The 27,694-nt window shown below is 40.3% G+C and overlaps 4 protein-coding genes and 1 pseudogene across 4 annotated transcripts; 4 read left to right on the plus strand and 1 right to left on the minus strand.

Annotated features, from left to right (window-relative positions):
• The first annotated feature begins 716 nt into the window (after nucleotides 1–716).
• LOC147908360 (uncharacterized) lies at nucleotides 717–1,265 on the plus strand. Its single transcript, XM_087410100.1, has one exon. The coding sequence runs from the start codon at nucleotides 717–719 to the stop codon at nucleotides 1,263–1,265; it is 549 nt and encodes a 182-aa protein (XP_087266226.1).
• A 228-nt stretch (nucleotides 1,266–1,493) lies between these two features.
• LOC147908361 (uncharacterized) lies at nucleotides 1,494–2,669 on the plus strand. The gene has a single exon (XM_087410101.1). It carries the CDS (start codon nucleotides 1,494–1,496, stop codon nucleotides 2,667–2,669), a length of 1,176 nt encoding a protein of 391 aa, XP_087266227.1.
• A 17,303-nt stretch (nucleotides 2,670–19,972) lies between these two features.
• LOC147908362 (uncharacterized) lies at nucleotides 19,973–21,237 on the plus strand. The gene is made up of 2 exons (XM_087410238.1): nucleotides 19,973–20,717; nucleotides 20,805–21,237. Exons 1-2 carry the CDS (start codon nucleotides 20,407–20,409, stop codon nucleotides 21,235–21,237), a joined length of 744 nt encoding a protein of 247 aa, XP_087266364.1. The 5' UTR covers nucleotides 19,973–20,406.
• Nucleotides 21,238–22,694: 1,457 nt separating this feature from the next.
• On the plus strand, nucleotides 22,695–23,383 carry LOC147908363 (uncharacterized). Its single transcript, XM_087410237.1, has one exon. The coding sequence runs from the start codon at nucleotides 22,695–22,697 to the stop codon at nucleotides 23,376–23,378; it is 684 nt and encodes a 227-aa protein (XP_087266363.1). The 3' UTR covers nucleotides 23,379–23,383.
• A 1,351-nt stretch (nucleotides 23,384–24,734) lies between these two features.
• On the minus strand, nucleotides 24,735–26,670 carry LOC147908364 (uncharacterized; annotated as a pseudogene).
• Between the last annotated feature and the right edge of the window lie 1,024 nt (nucleotides 26,671–27,694).

Genomic DNA, 27,694 nt, shown 5'->3' on the forward strand with positions numbered 1-27,694 from the left:
GCGGTGATGGAAAATCTCGGCGATTTTCTCGGCACTTCTCGAAAAGATTCGTTTTATAGCGGTTTTAACTAAGCGGTTGGCACGGCGATTTTACGAAGCGATATAGTAGCGAGACTATGACTCTAAGAACTCTTAGACTCTAAGAAGGAGGACGGCGAGATCGAAGCATTTATTGCTTTCGGCCTGGGCTTTCTTCTTGGGAAAAAATCCAATAAAATTTTGCCACAATCGTAATTATTACGTGGCATAAGGTGTACAAAATTGATTGGCGCTTTGGATTCTTTTCTAACGACGTTCAACGTAACAGTCATGCGCGACAGAAAATCCGTACGTGGGATTGGTGACAGCGCGTGACGTATTCGTCGGAGCGCGGCGCTCGCGTGCGCGAATTGAATTGTTCTAGAACTTTCGATTGTCCGTTACCAGTGCCTGTTTGCGTGTAATGAATTGTTTTTTAAAAAGGACAAAGAACGCCAAATCGTTAATTTTAACGAGGATTAAGATCATGCTCGAGATGAAATCACGAGCTCAATTTGTGTGCGTTCAATGACAATTAATGTCGGTCGACTGAAAGAATTCTTGCCTTTCTTTCGAATTACCCATCTCAAACAGTGACCCTCAAGGTGACCTCGTTAACCACAGGAACCGACTTCACCGTCGGAGCATTTATTCTGCCACGTCTTTCGCTTTACTAAGGCTCTCACGCAAGGATCAGAATGGAGTGGCCACACTTAAAGGGGCTCCAATTGGCTGATCCGGACTGCGCAGCAAACGGCTCTATTGAGCTACTTTTTGGAGCGGAAGTATGCTCGATCATTCTCCAGGATGGTCTCCGCAAAGGAGGCCCTCAAGCGCCTATCGCTCAAAAGACACTGCTCGGCTGGATCCTATCGGGAGGTTGCGACCAAGTAACCAACTCAGCACAGCACCACTCGCTTCAGTGCACCGCAGATCATGAGCTAGCCGAACTTGTGCACCGCTTCTGGGAGCAGGAACGAGAGGTGCCCACTCCCGTCGCACTCACGTCAAAAGAGCAGCTATGTGAAGACATTTTCGCGCTGCAGCACCAACGCACTGCCGAAGGACGATACATAGTGCGACTACCTTTTGCATCTCCGCCGACGACGCTGGTTGAGACGCAAAGATCTGCTGAACGACTCTTAATCGCCATGGAGCGACGCTGTGAGAGAGACGTACGATTCGGCGATCTCTACCGCGCCTTCCTGAAGGAATATGAGGAGCAAGGTCACATGGAATTGGCGTAAGAACCTCCGAATTCTAGCGAAGATCGGTGCTACCTTCCACATCACGGCGTCCTTCGAGAATCCAGCACCACTACGAAACTCAGGATCTTCAACGGATCGCAGCGTACAAGGTCCGGTGAGTCACTCAATACTCATCTGCTAGTTGGGGCTAACTTGCTGCCACCCCTCGCGAACGTACTTCTGCGGTGGCGGTGCCATCGGTACGCGCTAGTGGCTGACATCGAAAAGATGTATCGACAGATTCTTATTCATCCCGACGATCAAAGGCATCAATGCATTCTTTGGCGACACAGCGTTGATGAGCCTATACGCGAGTTTACATTGAAAACCGTCACTTACGGTCTCGCGTGCGCGCCATTTCTCGCCATTCGCACTCTGCGTCAACTCGCGGATGACGATGGATCGCGTTTCCCTCGAGGCCCAGATGCGTTACGACACGACTGCTACGTCGACGATGTCGTAACCGGAGCGCATAACAATGACGATGCTATCGCTCTCCAAGTCGAGCTCCGCAACTTCTGCATGGCGGGCGGGTTCTCTCTCCGAAAGTGGGCCGCCAACTGCCAGGAGCTTCTTCGCGACATTCCGCCCGAGTACTGCCTCACCAGAGACTCGCGGTCGTGGGAACAAGAGAACCACTCAACTCTGGGATTGCGCTGGTATCCAACCAGGGACGAATTCGCCTTCTCTGTTCCTCCTCGCACCGTCGTCGCGTTTACCAAGAGAAGTCTGCTGTCGGAGACCGCTCGACTCTTCGACCCGCTCGGATGGCTGGCTCCAGTAACCATTCAAGCAAAAATTCTAATTCAGTCGGCCTGGCTGCAACAGCTAGACTGGGACGCACCATTGCCGTCAACCATCACTGGAAAGTGGAAGCGGCTCTGGGAAGAACTTCCACTGCTTGAGAAGCTCAGAGTCGGCCGCTGGCTCGGCACCGGCGACACGAGCTCTCAGCTTGAATTACACGGCTTCGCAGACGCGTCCGAAAGAGGTTACGCCGCTTTGGTGTACCTTCGCATCACCGCAAACAATCAGACAAAGACTCGATTATTGACAGCCAAAAGCAAGATCGCGCCGATTAAACTTGTTTCTCTCCCGCGACTCGAACTCTGCGCCGCCGCCTTACTTTCAAGTGTACTCGTGCACACGCGCTCTGTGCTAAACTTAGCTGCAACGCCAGTGATCTTGTGGTCAGACTCCAAGGTCACGCTCCACTGGATTCGAGGTCACGCCTCTCGCTGGAAAACTTACGTGGCCAACAGAGTATCACGAATCCAGCAGCAACTTCCGGAGGCTCAATGGCGTCACGTCCTGGGCAAGGACAACCTTGCTGACTGTGCCTCCCGGGGACTGACACCACATGAGCTCCTCAGCCATCCCTTGTGGTGGACGGGTCCCGCATAGTTATGTGTGAATCCGACGCAATGGCCAAGCATCGATCTGGAGCCCATCAAGGACGTACCGGAGCAACGGGCCACCACACTCGCGGCAGTCATCAGGAGCAACCACGAGCCGGAAGAACTCCTCAGGTTCTCGTTATTACACCAATTGCTGAGAGTGACTTCCTGGTGCTTGCGTTGGCGTCACCGCAGTCGCTCAGTCAGATCTGTGGACAATCAGCTCCACGGGTCAGCGCTTCTCCCAGCTGAACTCGACGCAGCACTCCTTCAATGGATTCGCGTAGTGCAGTCACGGCATTATCAGGAGGAGATGACTGCTATCGGAAACAAACGCTGTCTTGCAAGATCTAGCCATCTGCGAACCCTCAGCCCGTACATGGACGAACACGGAGTCCTGCGAGTCGGAGGACGCCTCAAGCACGCAGCGCTGTCTTTCGACGAACGACATCCTCTCATCGTGCCTCCAGGGTAATGGCTCACTCGCCTGCTGGTGGAAGCCTACCATCGCCGTACTCTCCACGGAGGAGTTCAGATGACCCTGGGAATGCTTCGCCTCCGGTTCTGGATTCCACAAGGCCGAGCTGTGGTCAAGCGATGGCTGCATCAGTGCGTGACATGCACTCGGTGGAGGGCTGCACTCCGCAACCGAAAATGGGAAATCTTCCTCCAGGAAGAGTGACTCCTGCACGACCATTTCTTCATGTGGGCATCGACTACGCCGGGCCTATCTTCATCAGGACGAGCAAAGGGCACAGCGCTTACAAAGCGTTCATCACAGTCTTTATTTGTTTTAGCTCCAAGGCCGTTCACCTTGAGGCTGTTTCAGTATACACCACCGACACCTTTCTGGCTGCTTTCCGTCGATTCACATCTCGCCGAGGACTTTGCACGGACATCTACTCCGATTGTGGCACCAATTTTTCGGTCGCCGACCGGCAACTTCGAGAGATGCTCCGAGCCTCCTCGTCAGAAAGACGAAAGATCGCACGCGTCGCTACATCAGAGGGGATCCATTGGCATTTTAACCCTCCTTCGGCACCACATTTTGGTGGACTCTGTGAGGCGGCCGTAAAATCTGCTAAGTATCACCTGCGCCGAACCATCGGCGAAACCAGGCTCACCTTCGAAGAAATGAGCACCCTGCAACATGAGCACCCTTGCACAAGTGGAGGCATGCCTGAACTCCCGGCCCATGCATGCCCTCTCAGACGACTCCGACGACCTCACGGCTCTGATACCAGGTCACCTGCTCATCGGGGCACCACTGCTAGCCATTCCCGAGTCTTCTTTGTCGGACAAGAAGGAAAGCTTGCTTTCCAGGTGGCAACTTGTCCAGCGGATGCGAGACCACTTCTGGCAGAGATGGTCACGCAAGTACTTACACACTCTGGCTACCATACCGAAATGGACCAAGGACGCTTTGCCACCACGCATTGGATCGCTATGCATCATTCGTTCCGAGCTCTCACCGCCAAATAAGTGGCCACTGGCACGGATCACGCAGCTATATCCTGAAGACGACGGCGTAGTGCAAGTGGTCACAGTCAAAACAGCCTCATCCGAATTAATTCGTCCTTTAGTCAAATTAATTCTATTGCCAGAAGATGCTACCGCGTTTATCTCGCACGCTAATGCATCGAATGTAACGGAGAGCTTGAATTGATCGCCTGTACGTTCGTAAATCATTTCTTCAATTGTATTTTATCATGTAACTCTCGTTTACAGTTCAAGCTCTTCCACGGACTCATTGCATTGTGTCGCTTGTCTTATGTACGCGTTTATTGTTTTTTTCATTGTAATCTCAATGCGTTCATCGCATCGCAAGTACCTACGCAAGTACGTGTGCTCCGACATGCAGTGTCATACACGTGTCCTCAGGTTGAAAGTCCGAAACAGCAAGTGCAACGAATTTATTTACCGCGTAAATCAAATGTTCGCTCTCTTAAAAGAAATTTGCAGCTAGTAATCACTTTCGATCGAACAAGCATCGCCCGAGGTAACTTCTATACATATATCGTCACGGTGATGACGAGGCGGGCGGGAATGTTTGTGATCGTTAATTCGGGAAAAGCAAGAATTCTTTCAGTCGACCTACGACTCCCGATGAACAGAGGCCTGTGCATCCTCCGCCGGAGCCTGCCGAAATCACTTGCGTTGTGAAGATTTTAAGAAGAGGACGCGAGATCTATTACGAGCTACCGAATATTGAAATGAGCCGAGCGGACCTATCGAAACGACGAGAAGGAGAAATCGCCGGTGAGACAAGCGATGAAATTCTGTAAAGCTACCGATTCTCGAAGTCGTGATCTCGAGCAAATAGCACGTGCCGAATTCGAGCAGAGAGGTTGAGGCCCGTACAGGGAGCTACCACGAGTAATTAATCTTTTAGTTGTCGCTTGTCGTTCGCTCGAATCACATAGATTATTGTATTCAGTTTGCGTAAAGCTTGCCGCCCTCTCGCCACAGCGAAGTCGCCGCATTCGTTAGTGCGATTGTATGTTAGCTCGCCATCTTGCATTGTACGCCGTTTGAACCAGGTTTCGAGTAAAGCGGAGAAGACGTTGTACAGCGTTTGGCAGAAAGTCACTATTAGTGCGGTAAAGTTAGATCAATCGATGAATTTGTAATAACTCCCACAATAATCGCCTGTTCATTTTTGTATTATTTTGTTCTACGCGACTCGATAATTTCTGATTTTAACGAGCTCATATTCGCACCGAGATAACTTGTTGTAACTACGGAATTGCGTACTTGAGTAGATTCTTGTAATTGTTCTCATTTCAAATATCAAATATATGTTTGTCATTTTCTTACTATTGGAAGGAAGTAATTCTTATTTGTTCTCTTGCTTTCCGATTTACTTTCGCTTGAAATAATCCACCTCCACCGTCCGCGGGGCTGAGCAATCGTCCTTCTCATTAAAGAAATACTGAGAATAATTATTTGAAATTTAGAGGAGTAATGAAGAGCGGTACGCTTACTCGTGTTAACCAACTTAAGTTAAAAGAGAATTCGCGATAATTCAGTGAGTAGTTACTGATTTAGAGTTTCAGAGTAAAATTATTGGCTGTCGAATAGCGATAACAGAAAAGCGACGAAGTTGTGCCGTCGGTCGATATTACGGTCACAATATATATATCACATGTAAATTAGACATTACATGTCGACTGCATATATAATATAAATATAGACACACATACAAAACAAATCTTTAAATATTATACAAACATTGCACATTTTGTAGATTTTTTTAGATTAGATTTGTAATATTAAAATATATATATTTAATATATATAATGAGCATTTATACCTTAGTTGAGGCTCATATCGCTCGCACGCATGAGCGGCGCATTTCACTCGCATACGTGCGAGCTCACGTATACGAGCGATGTCGCCCTCAATTGAGGACGCATCTGTCAGATCCAATGACATCATCGCCACGCGGATAATTCGCAAGCGTGCATGTAATATGCGATTAAATTGTGCGAGAAAATTGTTATCTAGGCTTTAAATTATGTACATCTTCCATATCAATCAGCATTTCAGAAACAGAATCCCTTTTGTATTTCTCTGTTGCGAAACTACATGCTCTGAATGTTTCCCCAAGATATACCGTTTTAATCTCTGTTATATTTCTATTGGTGCAGAGTGATCATAAGAGTGACCATCTATTAATTTAATATATAATTTAATATATAATATAAAAAAAATTTTCAAAGTATCCTGGTTCAGTCTTCTCATTATTATATTAGGTTATTTGGAATTAATTCGTAGCGTTTTACAAGAGATGGCACAAGCAGTACACTATTTCGTTGTTACCTATAGTTCTGTATACATTGTAAACATCTATCATAGGACGTCATTTGCCGTACATAACCTTTCTTGAAATCATAAATAACAATACTGTATAATTCATTGAATATGTCAAAATTTGTGCCAGATAAAGTGTTTTTGCGGGGAGTTTTGCTTCATTACTTTAATATGAACAAAAGTGCAGCTGAAGCTCATCGTATTTTAGTGGATGTGTATAGTGAACATGCTCTGGCTGAGCAAACGTGTAGGAAGTGGTTTGCACGTTTTAAAGCTGGTGATTTCGACTTGGATGACAAGGAGCGACCTGGTCAGCCGAAAAAATTTGAAGATAACGATTTGCAGGCACTGCTCAATGAAAACTCATGTCAAACACTTAAAGAATTATCTACGTCATTGGAAGTTGACTTCTCAACAATAGGAAAACGTCTTAAAAGTTTGGGCATGATCCAGAAGGAAGGACATTGGGTCCCATATGAATTGAAACCAAGGGATATTGAGAGACGTTTTCTCACGTGCGAACTGCTGCTTCAACGGCAGAAAAGAAAAGGTTTTTTGCATCGGATTGTTACCGGTGACGAAAAGTGGATCCATTATGACAATCCAAAGCGCAGAAAGTCATGGGTTAAGCCCGGCGAACCATTAACATCAGTGGCAAAGCCCAATATCCATGGCTCAAAGCTCCTGCTCTGTATTTGGTGGGATCAGAAGGGTGTCATATACTACGAACTGCTAAAACCGCATGAAACCGTTACTGGAGATCTCTACCGACGGCAACTGATGCGCTTGAGCCGTGCATTGAAGCAAAAACGGTCGGAATACTTCGAAAGACACGATAAAGTCATCTTGCTGCACGACAATGCTCGCCCACACGTTGCAAAACCGGTAAAAACATACCTGGAAACACTTAAATGGGAAGTGCTACCGCACCCGCCGTATTCTCCTGATATTGCACCTAGCGACTACCACTTGTTTCGATCATTAGCTCATAGCTTGTGCGAGCAGAAGTTCACATCTTACGAAGATTGTACAAAATGGTTCGATTCCTGGATTTCATCTAAAGATGAACAGTTCTTCCGACGCGGTATTCATTCACTGCCCGAAAGATGGTCAAAAGTAGTAGAAAGTGATGGGAAGTACTTTCATTAATGTATTTTTTAATGCTCATGTGAAATAAATAACATTCTTTCATTAAAAAAACGCTACGAATTAATTCCAACACCTAATATATTTTATTCCAAATTCTTCAGATGAATATTTCTGTTGTATATAAACAAACATTTCTTGCAATGACTTATTGCACAATATAATTCCTTTCTGGAATTGCTGTTTTGGCCAACCCGCATTTCTTTTATAAATTTATCCATATTGTCGATAATTTTATTTTGTTTTTCTAGATTAATGCCATATGCATGATTTATCACATTTACCATTTTTATGCGTGATTTATCACATTTTCCATATTTCAATTTATTATTGAAAATATCAAACCAATTAATTTCATTACGTTAGAGATGTGTTTCCAATATGTACAAGACAAAAACCCACACTATTGCATTTAGATTTGAAAACATTTGTGCAGTTTTACATTTTATCTGTGTCCCTTTAACATCAATATGCATTCTGTTTAGTTTATGCGATATTTTCATATCTCTTCTTTCATTTAGCACTAATAATTCTTCAAGGCATATTTAATCAATAGAAATTCCATTTATGTTAAATCCATAGTCTACAAAATTATTTCTTGCGAGTTTTATCAAATGAGATACATCTGCATAAAAAAATATTTTTAGATGAAGGATGTCGTTTGAAGGATGCACAAAAAAATATTTTTTCTCGGTGTTTTCATTAGTTGTCAATAGAATTTTCATCAGCTCCGATTTGCAATTCATTCCATACTTTTATATTAGTTGAATTCATACCGCACGTCACAGCAATAACAATATAATCGATGTTATATAAATGTTGTATGATAGTAAATAAAAATTCTCGAGACATTACTGCGTCAAAATTATAAAACACGGATTGCCTCCAAATTTTAAATGGACCTCAGGCAATAACAAATTAGCAGGTTTTATGGTTTTATGAAGGTTCATACATTTTTTGCTGCTTGTATTCAAATTCTAATTTATTACAGACATACAATATAATTCGTCGAAAGTTAACGATCAAGTTTTCGATTACTGATAGGTCATTTCCTTTATTTCACATTATTTTTAAAATGTCATTTAAAATGCCGGATAAAACATTAAATTTATCAACCCAATTGTGCAAAGTATTTGCACATGGTAATGGCATTATTGACATTTCTTAAGTATCTATAAGTTTTAAAATCTAATGATCTTACAATTAGATTTATTGCAGATACTATATCTTCGGATGACTACCGTATGCAACTATTAGTCGATAACTTTAACTTTGTGATTTAGCCTGATATTTTCTTTAAAACTTCGATAGGTATCATGTTGGCTCTGCCTCAATTGTTTATTTTGTTGTTCCAGTATTTCTTTTTCTTTCAATACATTTCACTTTTCTTCTTCTAATTTTCATATCTGCATTAATAATGTGCTTATTGAGCATTTTCCATTGAAAAATCATGATTGTCAAACTTTCTATTTTTGTAAAAGAAAACGTTTTGATATACATAATGTACGTATAATAAACATAATAGTGGGAAGATTAAATAAACAGTATGTTGTGGGGAAACATTTACTACATATGTCTCCACGTTTGTTGTGTTATTTTCTAAATTCACATGTACAGTTTCTCCTGTATATTGTTTACTTCTTCAATATTATTAGTATTATTTACAGTATTATTTACAGTATTTTCTACATTTTCTGCTTCTATATGTTGCACAATTTCTTTATGTGACAAACGATGCTTCTCTTGTTCAATATATTTAACAATTTCTGTGTACATTGGTACTCTAATTCTTAAAGAATACGAAGACATATTTTATTTCTACAGGCATGTGAAAATTGTAACATATTTATAAATGTGAGAAAATATTTACGGTACATTTCCTTTATTTCTTTTCATATTTTCTTTACTTTCAGGAATTTTTCCTTTTTTTCTTCAATATTAGCATTTTTATTGGAGTAGCATCTTTTTTTAAGCATTACATTTCTTTGGTTGATTTCTCGACTCTTGGTTTTGTCCATTCCGTTATGAAGCAATCAGTATCAAAATGATCACTTCTGTTATGTCCAAGCTCCGCATGCATAGAGAGGATGAACGCAACAGGAACCGAATTATTAGATCGATTTGGTTATGTTCAGACTCCGGATTGCAAGGGAGCTGTGGGGAAGAACCGATGCAAATTGGGAGGCACTTCGCTTCGTCCTGAGACTCCCAACGAGCCGGGGGTTGAATGGAGTGGAACGAAGTGGAAACCTCGTACTCTGCTAAGCGAACTCATGAGTCGAACGTACTTTTAGTTTAAAGGGCCCAAATTGGGTCAGTGTGTCACAAGGACATTTTAACGCCAGTATGTCCGTATGCCCTGGCTTTCGGTCATGGAACTTAATTCAAGTAACCAGGGAGAGGGCGAAGTGCAACCGCGGGAAAGCTTACGATGAATACAAAGAAAGGTTTTTCAAATTAACAAACGAAAGTTAAATTTATAATATTGTAGTAATATAATAAAAGAAATATTTAGCAATACATTTTTGTTATACAATTTTTTTTATTTGTTTCGTTCTGGTTAGGTATGTTTTTATGTGCGTGTATGAAAGTATCGTGTGGCAACAAGAAGAAGTTACGGAGAGGATAGCGAGAAAATAAAAAGGGAAGGAGGTTTTAGTGAATAGATTTGAGAGGGTTCGGTTTGATTTTCCTCGGACGATGATAATATTAACAGACAGATACGAGCGACCAGCGATAGAGACGAGCAATTATCGGGAGGAGACGGAGACAGGGATTGAAATTACAACGTGAATAGACTGCAATGTTTTTATTTTTCTTTACATAGGAACTCAAAAGGGAGAAAGGAAGAAAGAAAAGAATAAAAATAAAAAAAAATAAATGAATAATAAAAAGATACAAATAAAATAATGAAATGAATTAATGAAAGAAAAAGCGGAGAGGGAGAGAGGGGACCAGAGAATAGAGATATACTGACTTACTATCGAGATGCTCATCGGTGGGGATCCTCTGGTCAGGATGTGCAAGATTGGTGATGTTTCTTCAGCATTGACTCTAAATCTTTAAGTCTTGCTGACCAAGTATGCGAGATCGATGGAATTTCTCCCGTACTGCTTCTAAACTCTGGGTTTTTAAAATATTGGTCGATTAAGAAAATAAGAACTTCGGACCGCTATGTCCATCTCTAGAAAGAAATTAGGAAAAAAGGGCGCTGAGTCCCTCGAAACCGGGATTTTATAGTAATCTGCCCTGATTAACAACGCACTGATTGGTGGATAGATTCGTTAATTAGGTGATGGGACCTATTTCTTACTTACTAATTGATCAAGGGTGGAAAAGAACATTGACTGAAATCTGTAGCGTGTTGAAGTGTCATCCTTAATTTTATGATCTTAAAATTTATGAAAAAAGCGCACGTGCAGTACGTCGAGGAAGCGCACGTGCAGTGTCTCGGCACGGGACCACCTAAGTCCTATCTCTGAACGTCGTTTGTTGTTTCTTAGATTTTCTTTCACGGACTTGTGAGAATCGTCCGCGACTTGACTGTTAAAAAGTATCTTGGCGCCGGTCTTACGCTTCTAATGATATATTTATTATTATTTTAGCCGCAATATCCGAGGAGCACAGACTCGGTTTCTTTTTGGTCCCGCCGCTCATGTACGTGCACCGATTTTTAGTTTATCTTGGAGCGACATTTACGAGGATATTGGATATTCTTCGCTTTAGTTTTTAATGTGGAAAAAGAAAATTTTTAGTCTTTTCTAGGCTATAAACGCTTAACTTATTCGTTATTCGCGGCTGTCTCTTTATTTCAACGAATTCCAGATCTCCACGAAAGAAAAGAATCGTTTATTTTAATATGTATGTATACAAGAGTACTCATAAAAATAGAACTATATATATCAAAATTAATAAGAGGAAAATTGATAAGATTCTTTTAAAATTAATAAGATTCTCGCAATACGACATTCACTTTATTTCATGAATGATTCGTTATGTTTTTTAATTTATATGAATTGTTGCTACTATACAATATATAATATTACCGGCATGCTTTTGAACGTTTTAAAAAATTGTTTATCGTTTGAAAAAATATTACTTTTAAATATTATTAAATATTATTAAATATTTAATATTAAATATTGAATATTATTAAATATTATTTCTAATGTTTGAAAAAATATTAAATATATTTATGTAATTAAAAATATATTCTGTCCTGAATGTTGTGTACATGTATAAATAAGTAAAAAGGAAAAAGGCTACGAGGCCTAAAACATAAATTGACAAACTGTATAAATAGTTAAAAAAATTGAAATAAAACTATGTCATAAAATTAAAAACGTAAAATATAATTTGACAATCAGAAGGTGAACAAAACAAACGTTTCGATCCTAGTTGGATCATTTTCAATGTGACAAATAAATTAATATGACAAATAAATTAACAATAGAGTTATAACGTAGATAAAAACATAAGAAATTAAGTAAAATTTGCATTCGGACGCAAAATTAACTATAAAACTCGCTCCAAATTGAGAGGAAATCAAACAAACGATTATAGTTGACAAAAATGTGCTCCTCCGAACCGTGTGTGTGTATAAGGACGAACATATTTCTGTTAGCAAGTATAAATTGTAATAATAAATTAATGATAGAAGTAAATAAAAATAATAAGAAAAGTACAAATCGAGTCGGAAACAATAAAAAGAAAAGTACAAAATAAGTCGTAAATAATAAGTCAAAATTAAAAGAAAGAGGCAAAAATTATCTTTGATATTATAAGACAAGCACATAAGAAAAAAAGAGTAAATTGCCGACATTCATTGTATATGTATGATGAGTTTAGAACAAATAAATTTATAATAAATACCTTATGTGTGTGTCGAAATGATGTATTATCGATTAGGCAATGCGATTGGAATCGAAATTGATCGTCTCTCTAAGAAGCTAAGATATAAAGTACGACATATAAAGACAAGAAGGTTGAAATGGAAAACTAGAAAGGGGAGGGGGAAAAAATAATAAGAAGGAAAGAATAAAGTGGAAGGGAGAGAAAGTAGGGAGAGAAGAGAAGGATAGGGAAGGGAAAGCAGTCAAGAAGAAGAAAGAGATGAATGATCTGTGAATAAGTATCGGATAAAGATTCGGTATCATTTTGTCTATTAAGGCCTTGTTTCTGTCTTTTAATATGAATCACTTCAGACACCAATCTCTTATTGTAAGAAGATTCGCAGTCCAAAATTCTCACATCATTCCATTTGAAATTATGATCAAAATTGATTCGATGATCAGTTATGACAGTAGGAGAACCTGTATTCTTTTTGATGTCAGAGATATGTTCGTGTAGTCTCGTGCTCAATTTTCTCTTTGTCTAACCAACATAACTCGCCTCACAATCATCACATGAGATCTTGTAGACAACATTCTGATTGGATAGGAAATTAAGCTTGTCTTTTCCTCTCTTTATGAAGCTTTTTAAAGTATTAGGAATAGAAAAGGCCAATTTACAATGAAACATACTAGAGATTGGAAGGAAACTTTCGGAAATAGAACATAAGGAATCGTAAAATATTTGTCTTTATTGCGTGAATAATGTGTAGTATCTTTGTTATATTTATTATTAATCTGCGTTCTATTGTAGAGAAAATAAAGGGAAGAGGATAACAGTTATTTAAAAAAATATGAATAGCATTTATCAAATTTTTTTGTTGGAATCGTGGATGTGATAATAAGATAATTTTGTCAATAAAACTAATGATGGTACCTTTTTTATGGCACAGAGGATGATTTGAATGGAAATTAAGAAACCTTCCAGAAAATGTCTTTTTATGGTAAATGTCAAATATAATTCTCTGGTTATCTATAATCAGTATTGTATCGAGAAAACTCAATCTGCCATCTGTACCAACCTCCAAGGTAAACTGTAATCTCTTATGTAAGGAATTAAAAATGTTCAGAGTATCATTGACAATGTCAGATGGAAGCGCGAGCAAAATATCGTCCACATATCTAAAATAGAACAAGGGTTGTGCTGACAATTTTTTTAGTGCTATTTCTTCTAGATCTTGCATTACAATGTCCGCGATAATTGGAGATAACGGTGAACCCATCGGAGTGCCGAACACCTGTCTGTAAGTTCTATTGTTAAAAGTAAAAAAGGTTAAAAGTAAAAGAGTTTAAAATGAATCTGACAGCAATAATGAACTCATTTTTTGATATGTTTGTCTTCGCCGAGATGTAAACCCATCTCCTGTCGATGCTATTTAATACTAGCTCAACAGGAATGTTAGTAAAAAGGGATATTACATCCAACGAAGCCAAAACATAATTAAGATCAAACACAGAACCATTTAACTGCTCAACTAAATGGAAACTATCTTTAATGTAGCTGGGAGCTTTTGGAATACTGTCACTAATTAAATTGTGTAAAAAGGGTGAAAAGAGTGAATATAATATATAATGGACTGTTTATACAAGAAATCACTCTCAATGGGTAACCTTCCTTATGTATTTTAGTTAGGCCGTAAGCTCTAAGTATAACACCATCAGATGTAAGCAGTCTACGGTATGTTAGCTCGTCAATAAATTGATCCCGCCTCCATCTCACCAAAAAAGCGCGTAAGTCTCGTGTTAATATTTTACTAGGATCTTTATCAACTAAGGCGTAAATACTCGTGTCCGAGAGAACTCCTTCATCCTCGATACGTAGGCGTCTTTGTCTAGAGCAACAGTGACGTTACCCTTATCGGCGTTAGTAAGTAGTATATTAGGGTGGTCATTGATAAATCTCTTGGTAGTGCGCAACCAGTTCAAAATTAATTTGTCGGTGGATGTAGGAGAAGGAAAATTATTTTGGAATCTATTAAGGATTGGAAAGGAATTATGTCTGACAAAATTAACAATGTTATTGGGACGACCAGTGATATTATTTTCTATATATTTAATAAATTCGCTTAAGGTACTGTCTTTATTGTATTTGTTAATAGGAAGCCCGAATTTTTCGCCAAGTTGCAAGAGGTAACGAACCTCTAAGGGAACGTCAATGTCGCTCAAATTGACAAACCATTTTTCCCGTAAAGAGTCTAAAGGAGGAACCCCATCAAAACCGGAGCAATTCTCTCGAAATTGGATTGGCTATTGTACAAGCACCTATCAACAACGAGTTGAATACTAGGAGGATAATTAGTGTCTTTGGGAACATCGTAAGAGATTGGTTTAATTTTTGAATTTGATAATTTTAATTTTTTCTGTCATAGCCAATTTGTTTTTTTATTTATTCTAAACATTGGTTTAGAAAAATGGAAACTGTTAATTTGATCTAAATATTTGAAAAATTGACTAGTTACAGGGAATGGTAAATTGTGAAAAATTGTGTTGGAAAGTAAGAAGATATTATTTCTAGTTGAGTGCAAATGGCAGTAAGCATCCCTCAATTCCAATCGCATAATTGCCTTTACATTACTAAGTTGTATCTTTTCGAGTCTTTTGTAAGAAGTATTGTTGTGTAACGAAATTCCATTGGATTTGGAAAACTTATATAGATGCGGCGGAATTAACTCTAATTTCAAGTATGAATTAATGAATTTAATACGAGTCCTAATATTCACACTCAATTTGACGAGATTGCATAATTGTTTTAGTAAGTTACAGATATGAAAACCAAATCGGTTTTTTATGAAAGCGAAGGTGAACGGAAAATATTTATGTTGAGAACGCATAATTTCGCCCGCGTAAATTAAATTATAAAAATAATAAGGCTCAATAAATCAAAATAAGTAAAAAGGAAAAAGGCTACGAGCCTAAAACATAAATTGACAAACTGTATAAATAGTTAAAAAAATTGAAATAAAACTATGTCATAAAATTAAAAATGTAAAATATAATTTGACAATCAGAAGGTGAACAAAACAAACGTTTCGATCCTAGTTGGATCATTTTCAATGTGACAAATAAATTAACATGACAAATAAATTAACAATGGTAATTAACAATAGAGTTATAACGTAGATAAAAACATAAGAAATTAAGTAAAATTTGCATTCGGACGCAAAATTAACTATAAAACTCGCTCCAAATTGAGAGGAAATCAAACAAACGATTATAGTTGACAAAAATGTGCTCCTCCGAACCGTGTGTGTGTATAAGGACGAACATGTTTCTGTTAGCAAGTATAAATTGTAATAATAAATTAACGATAGAAGTAAATAAAAATAATAAGAAAAGTACAAATTGAGTCGCAAACAATAAAAAGAAAAGTAAATAAGTCGTAAATAATAAGTCAAAATTAAAAGAAAGAGGCAAAAATTATCTTTGATATTATAAGACAAGCACATAAGAAAAAAAGAGTAAATTGCCGACATTCATTGTATATGTATGATGAGTTTAGAACAAATAAATTTATAATAAATACCTTATGTGTGTGTCGAAATGATGTATTATCGATTAGGCAATGCGATTGGAATCGAAATTGATCGTCTCTCTAAGAAGCTAAGATATAAAGTACGACATATAAAGACAAGAAGGTTGAAATGGAAAACTAGAAAGGGGAGGGGGAAAAAATAATAAGAAGGAAAGAATAAAGTGGAAGGGAGAGAAAGTAGGGAGAGAAGAGAAGGATAGGGAAGGGAAAGCAGTCAAGAAGAAGAAAGAGATGAATGATCTGTGAATAAGTATCGGATAAAGATTCGGTATCATTTTGTCTATTAAGGCCTTGTTTCTGTCTTTTAATATGAATCATTTTAATATGAATCATTACATGTATAAACCTTTTTGATAGGGGTTCATCATGAATGATTAGGAATCAACTTAACGAAGCTCAAAAAAAATTTACAAATCTTACTGAGCAGACATGCGAGGTGACAGAGGTAAGAAACAATTTATAGAAAAATATAATAAATATCATAACATGATATTTGCTACAAGTGCTAACACAGGCTGAAAAATTGCGGGCAGAGGCAGCCTTAATACAAGCAAAAGATAATCGCGTGCAAATTGATATTCTCCGCATTATGGCAGAAAATGATAAAGCAGGGAATGAATGTTTTACTTCGTCTTGTAGATACTTTGAATTTAATTCTTAAACAAAAACAAAGTTAAACAGAGATGAAGAATGTGCAATGTGGAATGTGAAATACTTTATTTTTATTTATACGTATACAGCATATATATACAGGGTGAGTCACCAAAATCCGGACAAATTTCAATTCAAATTTTCCGCTATACTGTGCCTCCGCCAGAGATTGTTATTGGCGTCCAAGAAAGCCTGATGCTTCTAGTAAACAGTCATATTCTCAAAATGGCTGCGATGTTGAAACCAAATGCGAAGTATATTCGAAGAGCTGCGATCATCGAAGACCTTCGCGCCAGGCGCTTAGCAACGGAAATAATTCGGTTCTTTGGATACCCGAGATCCACTGTTTATGACGTTGTGGCAAAATATACGGCTTTAGAACAGTCCAACGAAGGTTCCAGTATGCCAGCGAGGAAGAGTCACTCGAAAGAACGCACTGCGAGGATCCCTGCAGTCGTTGAAAGGGCTCAAACGCTGATTTTGGATGACCCAAGGCGATCGTTGCGAAAATTAGCATCGATTGTTGGTGTAAGCGAGCCAACAATGCGTCGAATTGCCGAGGAGGACCTTCGATACAAATCGTATACATTAAAGAGACTCTCTGAGGTTGCCACGACAAGGAATTGTTCGATTTGTCCGGATTTTGGTGACGCACCCTATATATATATATATATATATATATATATATATATATAAAATATATAATATTAGATTTGCACTTTGAAGGTCAACAACTGTAATAATATTTTTTTTATAATTTTAAAATGCAAAATAAAAAAATCTATTTTCTCACAAAATATGTCACAAGTTTTGTTTTTTAATTTTGAAGTATTCTGTTTATCGCGGAAGCTATTTCTATTTAATTTATATTCCAATTATTAATAATGATAGGAGTCAGAGGTTATCGCCATCAGATAAATCGTGAAATCTATCTGCCATAATTTGCTTCTGTATTCTTCGTGCCAATGCTAGATTCCTCACCGGTTTGTTGTTCTCCTCGTGATATATGTATAAAGGATCTTCAGGAAGACTTGCGTCTTGATCATTTAGGAATCGATCAACAGGAAGACGCGCATGAATCCGCATGTTATGCAGAATAGCACATGCGTTGATAATTCTACCAGCAAGTTCTGGTTCATATATTAAAGCTCTTTGGTAAGATCAACTTTTCCATAAAAACTTGAAAACTCCATTGAACGTTTGACACAGTTACGAGATGAACAGAGCAGCATTGTATATTCAAACTATCACGTACCTACTGCATAATCAGCTAATGGAATCATTAATCATGGTTTTAATGGATATTCGGCGTCTCCTATGAGCCAAGTTTGGCGCTCATCTCGATTATAGCAGTACTCCATTGCCCTTCGAATAGGTGAATTGTTCCAAATATAAGAATCGTTTCTAGGGAATCTTGCATTAATATTCAGTGATCTATGAAATTCCCTAGACATTAATATTCAGTGATCTATGAGATTCAGAGCCTATGAGAAGATCGGAATTAATGATTACTTGAACATTAAGAGAGTGATTACTGTGATGGTTAACATAAGCCTCTTCATGTTCTACAAAGCATATTTATAAATGCGCAGTCTATTGCACCAATCGCCTCGGGGAATGGTTGAGGAGCATTTTGAAATTTATTATGAGCTATAGCTCTCTTTTCCTGAAACATAAGAAATTTAATCTAATAATGCAAGAGTTGTTGATTAATGGCATTTGTAACTGCCCGAATGTATCGACTGACTGAGATTTGACTTATGTTGAAATTGATTTCCTAGAGATCTCTGATAGCATCCTTGAGCATAGAATTAAAGAACAGTTAAAACTTGTAACTCTGGAGCAAGACCTCTAATTCTTTGTGGTTGCAAATCATGACGCAATTTATTGATAAAGTAGAGTACCAGATCAGGACTGAGCCGAAAAATATCCATAAATTCATTTTGAGATAATACCAAAGGATTGGCATGATCACGAAGTAACAGGCGCTCTAATCTTCTTTCCACTTGTCAGATTCTACTCAAGCAACAGCTCCCATGCAAGGAATGCTGTAGCCATAATACTAAAACACCATAAATATTTCAATATATACAATAAAAAGAAATCATTTCTCACTTGCAAAACGTTCTTTATTCAGAACAATAATATATTAATATTCATGCGTATAACCTCAAACTATATAGTGTACACACGCGTATATCTTACATACTATGTATTCAATAAGTTTCTTATCGTTATTTACTTTCACAATTTGACTATTAATCAGATTTCTGTCTCTTTGAAGCAAAATTCTTGAATTATAAATATTATGAATAAAATTCCGTAAATAATACTGTCAGAATAATTCGCTCGCTGAATAATATCGTTGTCATTATAATCCCTCTACCGAGGGATTTATCTCAGTAGGAATAATAGGCGGGTTCTAACTCAGGTCCTCTGAGGGGAGCGCGGGGCGCGGGGAGTACTGGTAGACGCGAGGAAGGGAGGGGGAGGCGCGGGAAGTCTCGGCGCTATCAGTGTTTACTGATATGATGATACGTATCGCTATGTTGTGGTGTCACATATTATTGGGACCGCCGCCACCCATCATCGCAGACGCTGCCGCCACCGCCGCCACCCCGCCGCAGGCATCAGTGCCACCACCGCCGCCGCTGACGCCGCGTCCACCCTAAGTGCGTTTCGAACTGTCGCCGCGGACCCCGCGTCTATCCCAAAAAAACAAAAAAAAAATGCGTTACGAGATCACCGCCACCACAGAGGAATATATCACGTCAGGGTGCATGAGACCGGTTCTTTCGGTAGGCTAGACTGCTGGTCATGCGTCAATTGCAGACTACCTTTGTACATTATATTCTCATGCAGCATGTGTCCACTTTGCACACATTAAAAAAAAAACATGGAAAACTACGAGTAAGTAGAACGCGAACAGTGTTGGAACAGTGCAGCCAGGTCGCTACTCTGGTGGAGTGTTTCTCATGGCTGCAACGATGCGACGAATGCATCGAGCAGCTCGAAGAACTTTGTCGTGCCAAGCGTCCGTGTCTCACCATTGGATACAGACAATCTGCGGTGACGAGGATCGCGCGACTCGCGGGTGCAAAATTGGAATTGAAGCGACGTTTCGTGCACGTTGGTGGCGAGTACGCGAGTGGCGAGTACGCGAGTCGCAACGAAAGATCTCTCGTCTGGCGAGAGATCGACGCCGCGTTTGAAAGTCGTATATCGACAGGTGCTGTATATATAATCTCTATATATAAACTTTAATCACATTGAGCCGCGGCGGTTTTTGGAAGACGCGAGAGAAATAGTGTTCGAGCGTGTACGAGACGCTGTAGAAAGACACGGTAGTGTAAAAGTGAACACCGCGTTCAACGGTGAGTTCGCGACGAAGAATAAACGTGCTCATAAGAGCATAATTACAAAGAACAACGAGATATACCGATACACCGATTTGCGCGAGTGGTACGAGCAGCGTGTCATCGAGTCTATCCTAGCATCGCTCGAAGAATTCCAGGAACGTGACAGCGGATGGGCATTGTCGCGAATCCTCAATTTGATAGTGAATGTGAATAAGCATAATCCAATGCACGCGGGATGTCACATCAAAGTGCCACGAGAAATAGTGACGAAACGAGGTGATCAGTGTGCGTTCAACGGGCAATGCGTGCTTCGCGTGGTCGGTGGTCGCCGCGCTGTATCCGGCTGAAAAGAATATGGATCGGGAATCGTCGTATCCGCATTATACGACAGTACTGAATCTCGCAAACATTGAGTTTCCAGTGACTTTAAAAGATATTTATAAATTTGAACGGTTAAACGCGGTGTCGATCAACGTGTACGGCATCGAGAATAAACAGATTCTTCCTCTACGACTCACCAATGAAAAGAAGAAGAAACACGTCAACGTATTGTACGTGCAAGATTCACGCAACGGTGTTGGACATTTTGCGTGGATAAAAAACCTATCCCGTCTCGTGAGCTCGCAGATTAGTGGGAAAAAGAACAGGAAATTTTTCTGCGATCGGTAAGTATACATGAAAAAAAAAATTATTATAATTTTCCATCTTACTAATAAAATAATGATAATAGTTATAATTTTTTCTTTTTTCAGATGCTTGCACTATTTCAGTGCCAACGAAAAATTGCAGTCGCACGTAATGGACTGCGAGAAGATGAACGACTCCGCTATCCGACTGCCGAGCGAGGACGACAGGTGGCTCGAATTCGACAACTATAACAATCGAGAACGAGTGCCGTTCATCGTCTACGCCGATCTGGAATGCGTCTTACGCAAGACGAAATCCGACAAGGAAGACGCATCATCGTACGCGTATCAACAGCATGACGCGTTTAGCATAGGCTACTACGTGCGATGTGCGTACGATGATGCGTTATCGTCGTATCACTTCCATCGCGATGAAGACTGTATAGTGTGGTTCGCGCGACAACTCAACGATTTGACGCATCGAGTGAAAAATATAGTATCCGCCAACGTACCCATGGAAACGTTATCGAAAGTATTAACAATTGGAGGCATACCGTAGCGCGACGCGTTGTCATATTTGTGAGAAACGTTCGCGCCGGACGATACGAGGGTCCGCGATCATTGTCATCTCACCGGTAGATATCGTGGTCCAGCGCATTCGAATTGTAATTTAAATTATAAAAATTCATTTTATATTCCGATCGTATTTCACAATTTATCGGGCTACGACGCACATTTTATAATTAAGGAAATTGCTGCCGCGTACGATGGACGTGTAGATATACATACTACCGATAACTAAAGAAAAATATATTTCATTCACTAAACATGTCGATAGCACCAAAGACGCAAATGAAAAGAATTTTCAGAAAAATTGCATAAAATTAAGATTCATTGATTCTTTCAAATTTTTAAATGCAAGCCTTGATAAATTGGCGTCGTATCTCGATAAAGATAAATTAAAAACTGTACGTTCCGAATTTCCAACATTATCGGATGAAGAATTTGAATTACTCACACGAAAAGGTGTCTTTTCGTACGAGTACATTGATTGTGTCGAAAAATTGCAGGATACGCGCTTACCACCGCACGAATTATTTTTCAGTTCGTTGACAGGCGATACAGTATCCGAGAGCGATTACCGCCGCGAACATCTGGAAGCGATTCTCCATTCGAACGCTCGGCGAGTACAGTGATCTGTACTTGAAAACTGATGTCTTGTTATTAGCAGACATTTTCGAAAATTTCCGCAATAGCTGCATCGCGAGTTACTGTCTCGATCCCGCGCATTACTATACATTGCCAGATTTCATGTGGGACGCCATGCTGAAATTTACACGCATAAGATTCGAGTTGCTCACTGACATTGATATGGTCATGTTCATCGAGCGCAGTATACGCGGTGGTCTCAGTCAATGCTCCGGCAGATACGCGCAGACTAATAACAAGTACATGTGTTCGTTCGATCCGTCGAAACCGTCGTCATACTTGATGTACTACGATGTGAATAATCTGTACGGGTGGGCGATGTGTCAACCTTTACCACACACCGAATTTCGGTGGGTCGAAGATGTTGCGAATTTTGACGTGAGCGCGATCGCTCCGGATTCACCTACCGGTTATATTCTCGAGATTGATCTCGAATATCCGCAGCATCTACACGACCGACACACTGACCTACCTTTCTATCCAACGCGCGATAAACCGCCTGGCAAGCGCGAAGATAAACTTCTAGCGACGTTGTACGATAAGCAGCGTTACGTCATCCATTACTGCAATAATGTACTCGTCACGGTCTTCGCGTAACAAAGATCCATCGAGTACTACAATTCGCGCAATCTCCATGGCTTCACGATTATATTAAATTCAATACACAATTTAGAACGTCCGCGAAAAACGATTTCGAAAAAAATTTATATAAACTAATGAACAATGCAGTATTCGGCAAAACTATGGAGAATGTGCGCAACCACGTTGATGTCAAATTAATAACAAAACGGACGGTACGCGGAGGCAATGATCGCGAAACCGAATTTTCACAGTCGCAGCGTCTTTGCGGAAAATTTGATTGCCGTCGAAATGCGCAAACTCGAGGTAAAATTCAACAAGCCGATTTACGTGGGTATGTGCATACTTGACATATCGAAAGTCTGTTTGTATGAATTTCATCACGAGTACATGTCACCAATGTATCGCGACAAATGCAAGATCATGTACACCGACACGGATAGTCTCATTTACTATATAGAATGCGACAATGTTTACGAGACTATGAAACATGATATCGCTAGATTCGACACGAGCGATTATCCGGCAGACAACGTGTACGATATGCCTCTCGCGAACAAAAAAGTACTCGGCCTGATGAAGGATGAAAACAACGGTGTATTAATGACCGAATTTGTTGGACTTAGAGCGAAGATGTACGCGGCGAGAGTGGATAGCAAGAAGGACATTAAAAAGGCGAAAGGCGTAAAGAATAACGTCGTAGCGCGAACGATAACGTTTGACGATTACACGCGATGTTTGAACGAAGAGATTGAAATGACTCGCCGTCAATCGTGTATACGATCTAAATTACACGAGGTGTACACGATATCCGAATCGAAAATCGCTCTGAGTCCATACGACGACAAACGATACGTCGTACCGGACTCGACGGAGACGTTACCATGGGGACATTGGCGGATACCTTTGTAATACAATATATGTATTGTGTATATTATATGTTGCTATTATATGTATTATTATTGTACTTTACACTTTTTTTTACATTTATACAAGTATTATTTTTTATGTATTACGATTATTGTACTTTCATATAATACATATCGCATGTTTTTTAACATTTATATACGTATTATATACTAGTATTCTAATTTACTTTACTTATTTTATGTATTATGTTTTTTATCATTTATGCTGCTCCATACATAAATTGTTACAAATAATTATACATTTTGTATACTCCAAAACGAAGATGATGATGATGAATGGGAAGTAATAAAAAAAAAAAGTTTATATACTTATATTTTTTTATATACTTATATTTTTTATATACTTATATTGATATATTTTTTTTACATGTAGAAAAAAAAATATGCGAAAAAAAATTTTATCAAATGACATTGTTTTTGTGTATCCATGAATTGTGCGATCCATCGAATCCCCACTTGACGTATACCTTGTCTCCCTTCCTGCGTAGTACTTTCTCCATGAGATACACATCCGGATGAGTAGCGCGATGCAACTCGTGTTCGTAGAACGCACCAGCGATGGATTTTCCGCGATAGTCTTCGAGTAGATATGTTACGGGATTGGTACGCTGCACCTTAACGATCGTAAACACCTCGGTGGTCCAATTTGGTGTATAACCCTTCTCAAAAATCGTCTTGTACTTGCTCACGCGTACCGAATCGCCCACTTTGAATTTTGCTGGACCAGCGATTTTTATCATGCTGTACACCGTGTCCAAGAGTTTTTCGGCGATCGCGGGAGTTACGTTGGTCGCATGCCGATAGTGCGATGCTTGCGCGCATTGTAATCTGATACGAGACGCGGCAGCTTGTCGATCCACTTGTAATTGCCGTTGAGTGTAAACATCTTCCACATGTCACTTTTAAGCGTACGATTGAACCGCTTGACTATCGACGCTTTCAATGTCAAATACGTGGAATAGTGATTAACGTTGTGTTTTTTCAAAATTTTCTGCACATCAACATTGTAAAACTCCTTCCCCATATCCGTTTGTAAATTTTTAGGACATCTTCCACTTGCTCGAATTATCTCAACAATAGCATCAGCCGTTTCGCTTCCACCCTTGCTCTTGAGCGGTACGGCCCACGCGTACTTGCTCAACACATCGATGACGATGAATATGTAGTGGTGGCTTCTGTTGAAACTCGAGTACGGATGCATCTCGACAATATCAGTCTACCATAAATCGTCGTATCCTCGAACTATGACGCGTCTTCGTGGAAAATTACTTCTCGCCGGAGCGTGCAATTCCTCGACGAGTCGACGTCTCTCCGAGCTAATTTTTCTCTTTTCGCTGGATTTCTTTTTCATGATTCGACGTGTAATACAAAGACCAAAAGTATTTTTTTTCTCGCTGACGTCACTCGACTGACTCGTTTCGTCGATACACAATTTAATTTATAATAAGACTGGCTTCGCGAAGTTCTTCGATAATCGACAGCATCTCGTTATCGTGAGCGTTGTTGCCCGCTCGGTGCGAAGCGTCGAGCAATCGTAGACGATCCACCAGCTCATTGGGATCGTCCCAATGCACGTAATCGATCGCATTGTCATTTAATGTCATTGCGTGAGGTAATCCCTTTCCAGATTTCTTCTTCTGTTTCTTGGGTGTGATCGACATCAACGGCGCGATATTTGTACTTGTATCCCCTGTTGCTCAATAATCGGCCCTGCGAATGATGCTTGTGTTTGTGCGTATTCGTCGCCAGCAGCATGCTCTTGTATTTGTTCATATCGTCTTCCGTGTAAAGGAGATCGTCGGGAATTCTCTTGAAAATTAACTCGTAAAGACCGGGTGAACCGGCGTATCGTACACCGTCGATAATTATGTTGTCAGCATCATCCACGTCGAAACGTTTATTGCCAAACATCAATCCATCCTTGTGTAGGTAAACGCCGTATACATAATCTATACCACTCTTCTGTTTATCTCGCGCTCCCCTCAGGACAGTCTCGACGTACTTTTGACCCAGCGGACCCAAGCCGGCTTGCAACGCCTCTCGACCTTCCGACGTTTGCAACTGATTTTGAACCTTTGTTGCTAGCGAGTCGTCCGTCGTTTCGAAAACGTTATCCAACGATTCTATCGTCGGTACGATCATCGTACGCGGAGTGGAGGTTATCGGCTGTACACGATCGTGCGATCGATCATCGAATTTATCCGAAATCGCGGAACGCTCGAACGTCTCACTCTCTTTCTCTCCCTCTCCCTCCTCCTTCTCCTCTTCTTCTTCTTCCTTCCTCTCGCGTTTGGAGGCAGACGCTGCGTCATCGTCGCGCGACTGTCTCTTTATCGCGTGCACACCGGGGCTGTTAACGATTTGTCGCAGCGGTTTGATAATAGGCTTAAAATGTCTGTCCAATGCCATGTCTTCCTCGATTCTACCGGTTTTCAGAGCGCGATGTTTCTTGCGGATCGACTCGCTCGTCTTCTCGATCTCTCTCGCGATTTTTTCACGCTCGCGCACATCAGCCATGTTCGTCTCTGGCGAAGTATCAACAACGACTAGTCACGTTACAGTATTGCGAACTCGTTAAATCCCTTTCTGTATCTCCCGTCTTTAAGCGCACTATCCTTGTCTATTACTAAAAATTCATATTTTTTTTGCCAACAGTCACTGCACAATGTGCAAAATTCGTCGTAAGACATGTCGGTGTTCACGTGATCATTGTAAACGTGTTTCAAGTTGGTACAATTCTGTTTGAACAGGATCAGCAGGTTCGCGTTGTCGCGTATCAGATGTTTAGGTATCCTCGCGTACGTCTGACAAAGATAGAAGCAGTCAACGTTCGCGTGGCGACCCATCAAAAAATATTCTCTCACCGCATCCTGTTTGTCGCATGCCACGTCATCAAAGATAAAAATAGAATTTGGGCGTGCCTCGTTCGATGGAACGATGTCGCTATTGTTGGAAAACGTAAAGTAGCCGATTTCATCGATAGATGTAAATAAATTTTCGAGATATCGATACTTTGGCTGTTGCAGTGATTTCGAGTAGACGTACACGTTCTCGAAATGTACGCCATTTGGACTCTCGAGCAAACTTATGAGAACGTTGGTTTTACCACAATTCGACGGGCCGCAAATGATCGCGCGTATAGTACTCGGCAGCATTTCGCCGTGCTTGCGTTTCTCCGCACTGCCTCCCATCATTTGCGATTTCACGTCACAGTTTGTGACACGTATCGTCAGCGGTTGCAGCATGAATTTCATGCTCACACTAAAGATTACGCGCTCTCAAACGATTATTTAAAAGTGCACGAATCCGCGAATCGCGCAGTAGCAAAATGTATCTCGCGCTGTGTCATCCTTCCGATATTCGAGATTTGAGCGCCGAGCAGTTACAATATATACCGAAGGTCGTACTCTTACGCGTGTACGGTGAATACATCGAACACGTCTGGGACAAGCTTCCGGAACACGTGAAGGCAGATTCGGAGGTTCGAACTTATCGTCGCTGCGACGAACACTACAATCAGCCGTGGCAGCGGACGCATATCGACGGTCCTACACCGAAGATAAAGGATTGTAGCGAATGTCGGCGTCGCGCGGCAGTCTGCTAAATCGAGCGATAAACGCGCTTCCTTTCGAGTTATATATTCCGGGTTATCAGTTTTGCGGTCCGGGCACTCGACTTACGAAACGATTAATCAGAGGTGACGCGGGCATAAATCCGCTGGACGCGGCGTGCCGAGAACACGACATTACGTATTCTCGAAGCAACGATCTTACCGATAGACACACGGCGGACAAGGTACTCGCCGATAAAACGCTAGGACGCGTCGTCGCGAGAGATTCGGCTCTGAGCGAGAGAGCCGTCGCAGCTACCGTCTGGGCAGCGATGAAAGCCAAGACCAAGATCGGCATGGGCATGAAACCGAAGAAGAAAACGACGAAAAAAAAGGCGACCAGAAATGTGCGGGAATGCACCGCGCGGAAAGATTCGAGTGAGAGAACGGCACACGGTTGATATGATACACGACAGTAAAGAGAACTCCTTTCTTTGTAATTTAACAAAAGAATTTTCTTTAATATGCACAGTTACAAATTCAGAAAATATAATTAATTAAATATTAGATTAACAGAATATTAAATGAGGTCACTCTTTCCAAATTGTATTTGGAATCGCGGTGATGGAAAATCTCGGCGATTTTCTCGGCACTTCTCGAAAGATTTGTCTTATAGCGGTTTTCACTAAGCGGTTAGCACGGCGGTTTTACGAAACGATATAGTAGCGAGACTATGACTCTGTTTGAGA

Source organism: Acromyrmex echinatior, chromosome 10, assembly GCF_024713525.1.
Source record: "Acromyrmex echinatior isolate Ae372 chromosome 10, ASM2471352v2, whole genome shotgun sequence".
In the NCBI taxonomy this organism is placed as follows: domain Eukaryota; kingdom Metazoa; phylum Arthropoda; class Insecta; order Hymenoptera; family Formicidae; genus Acromyrmex; species Acromyrmex echinatior.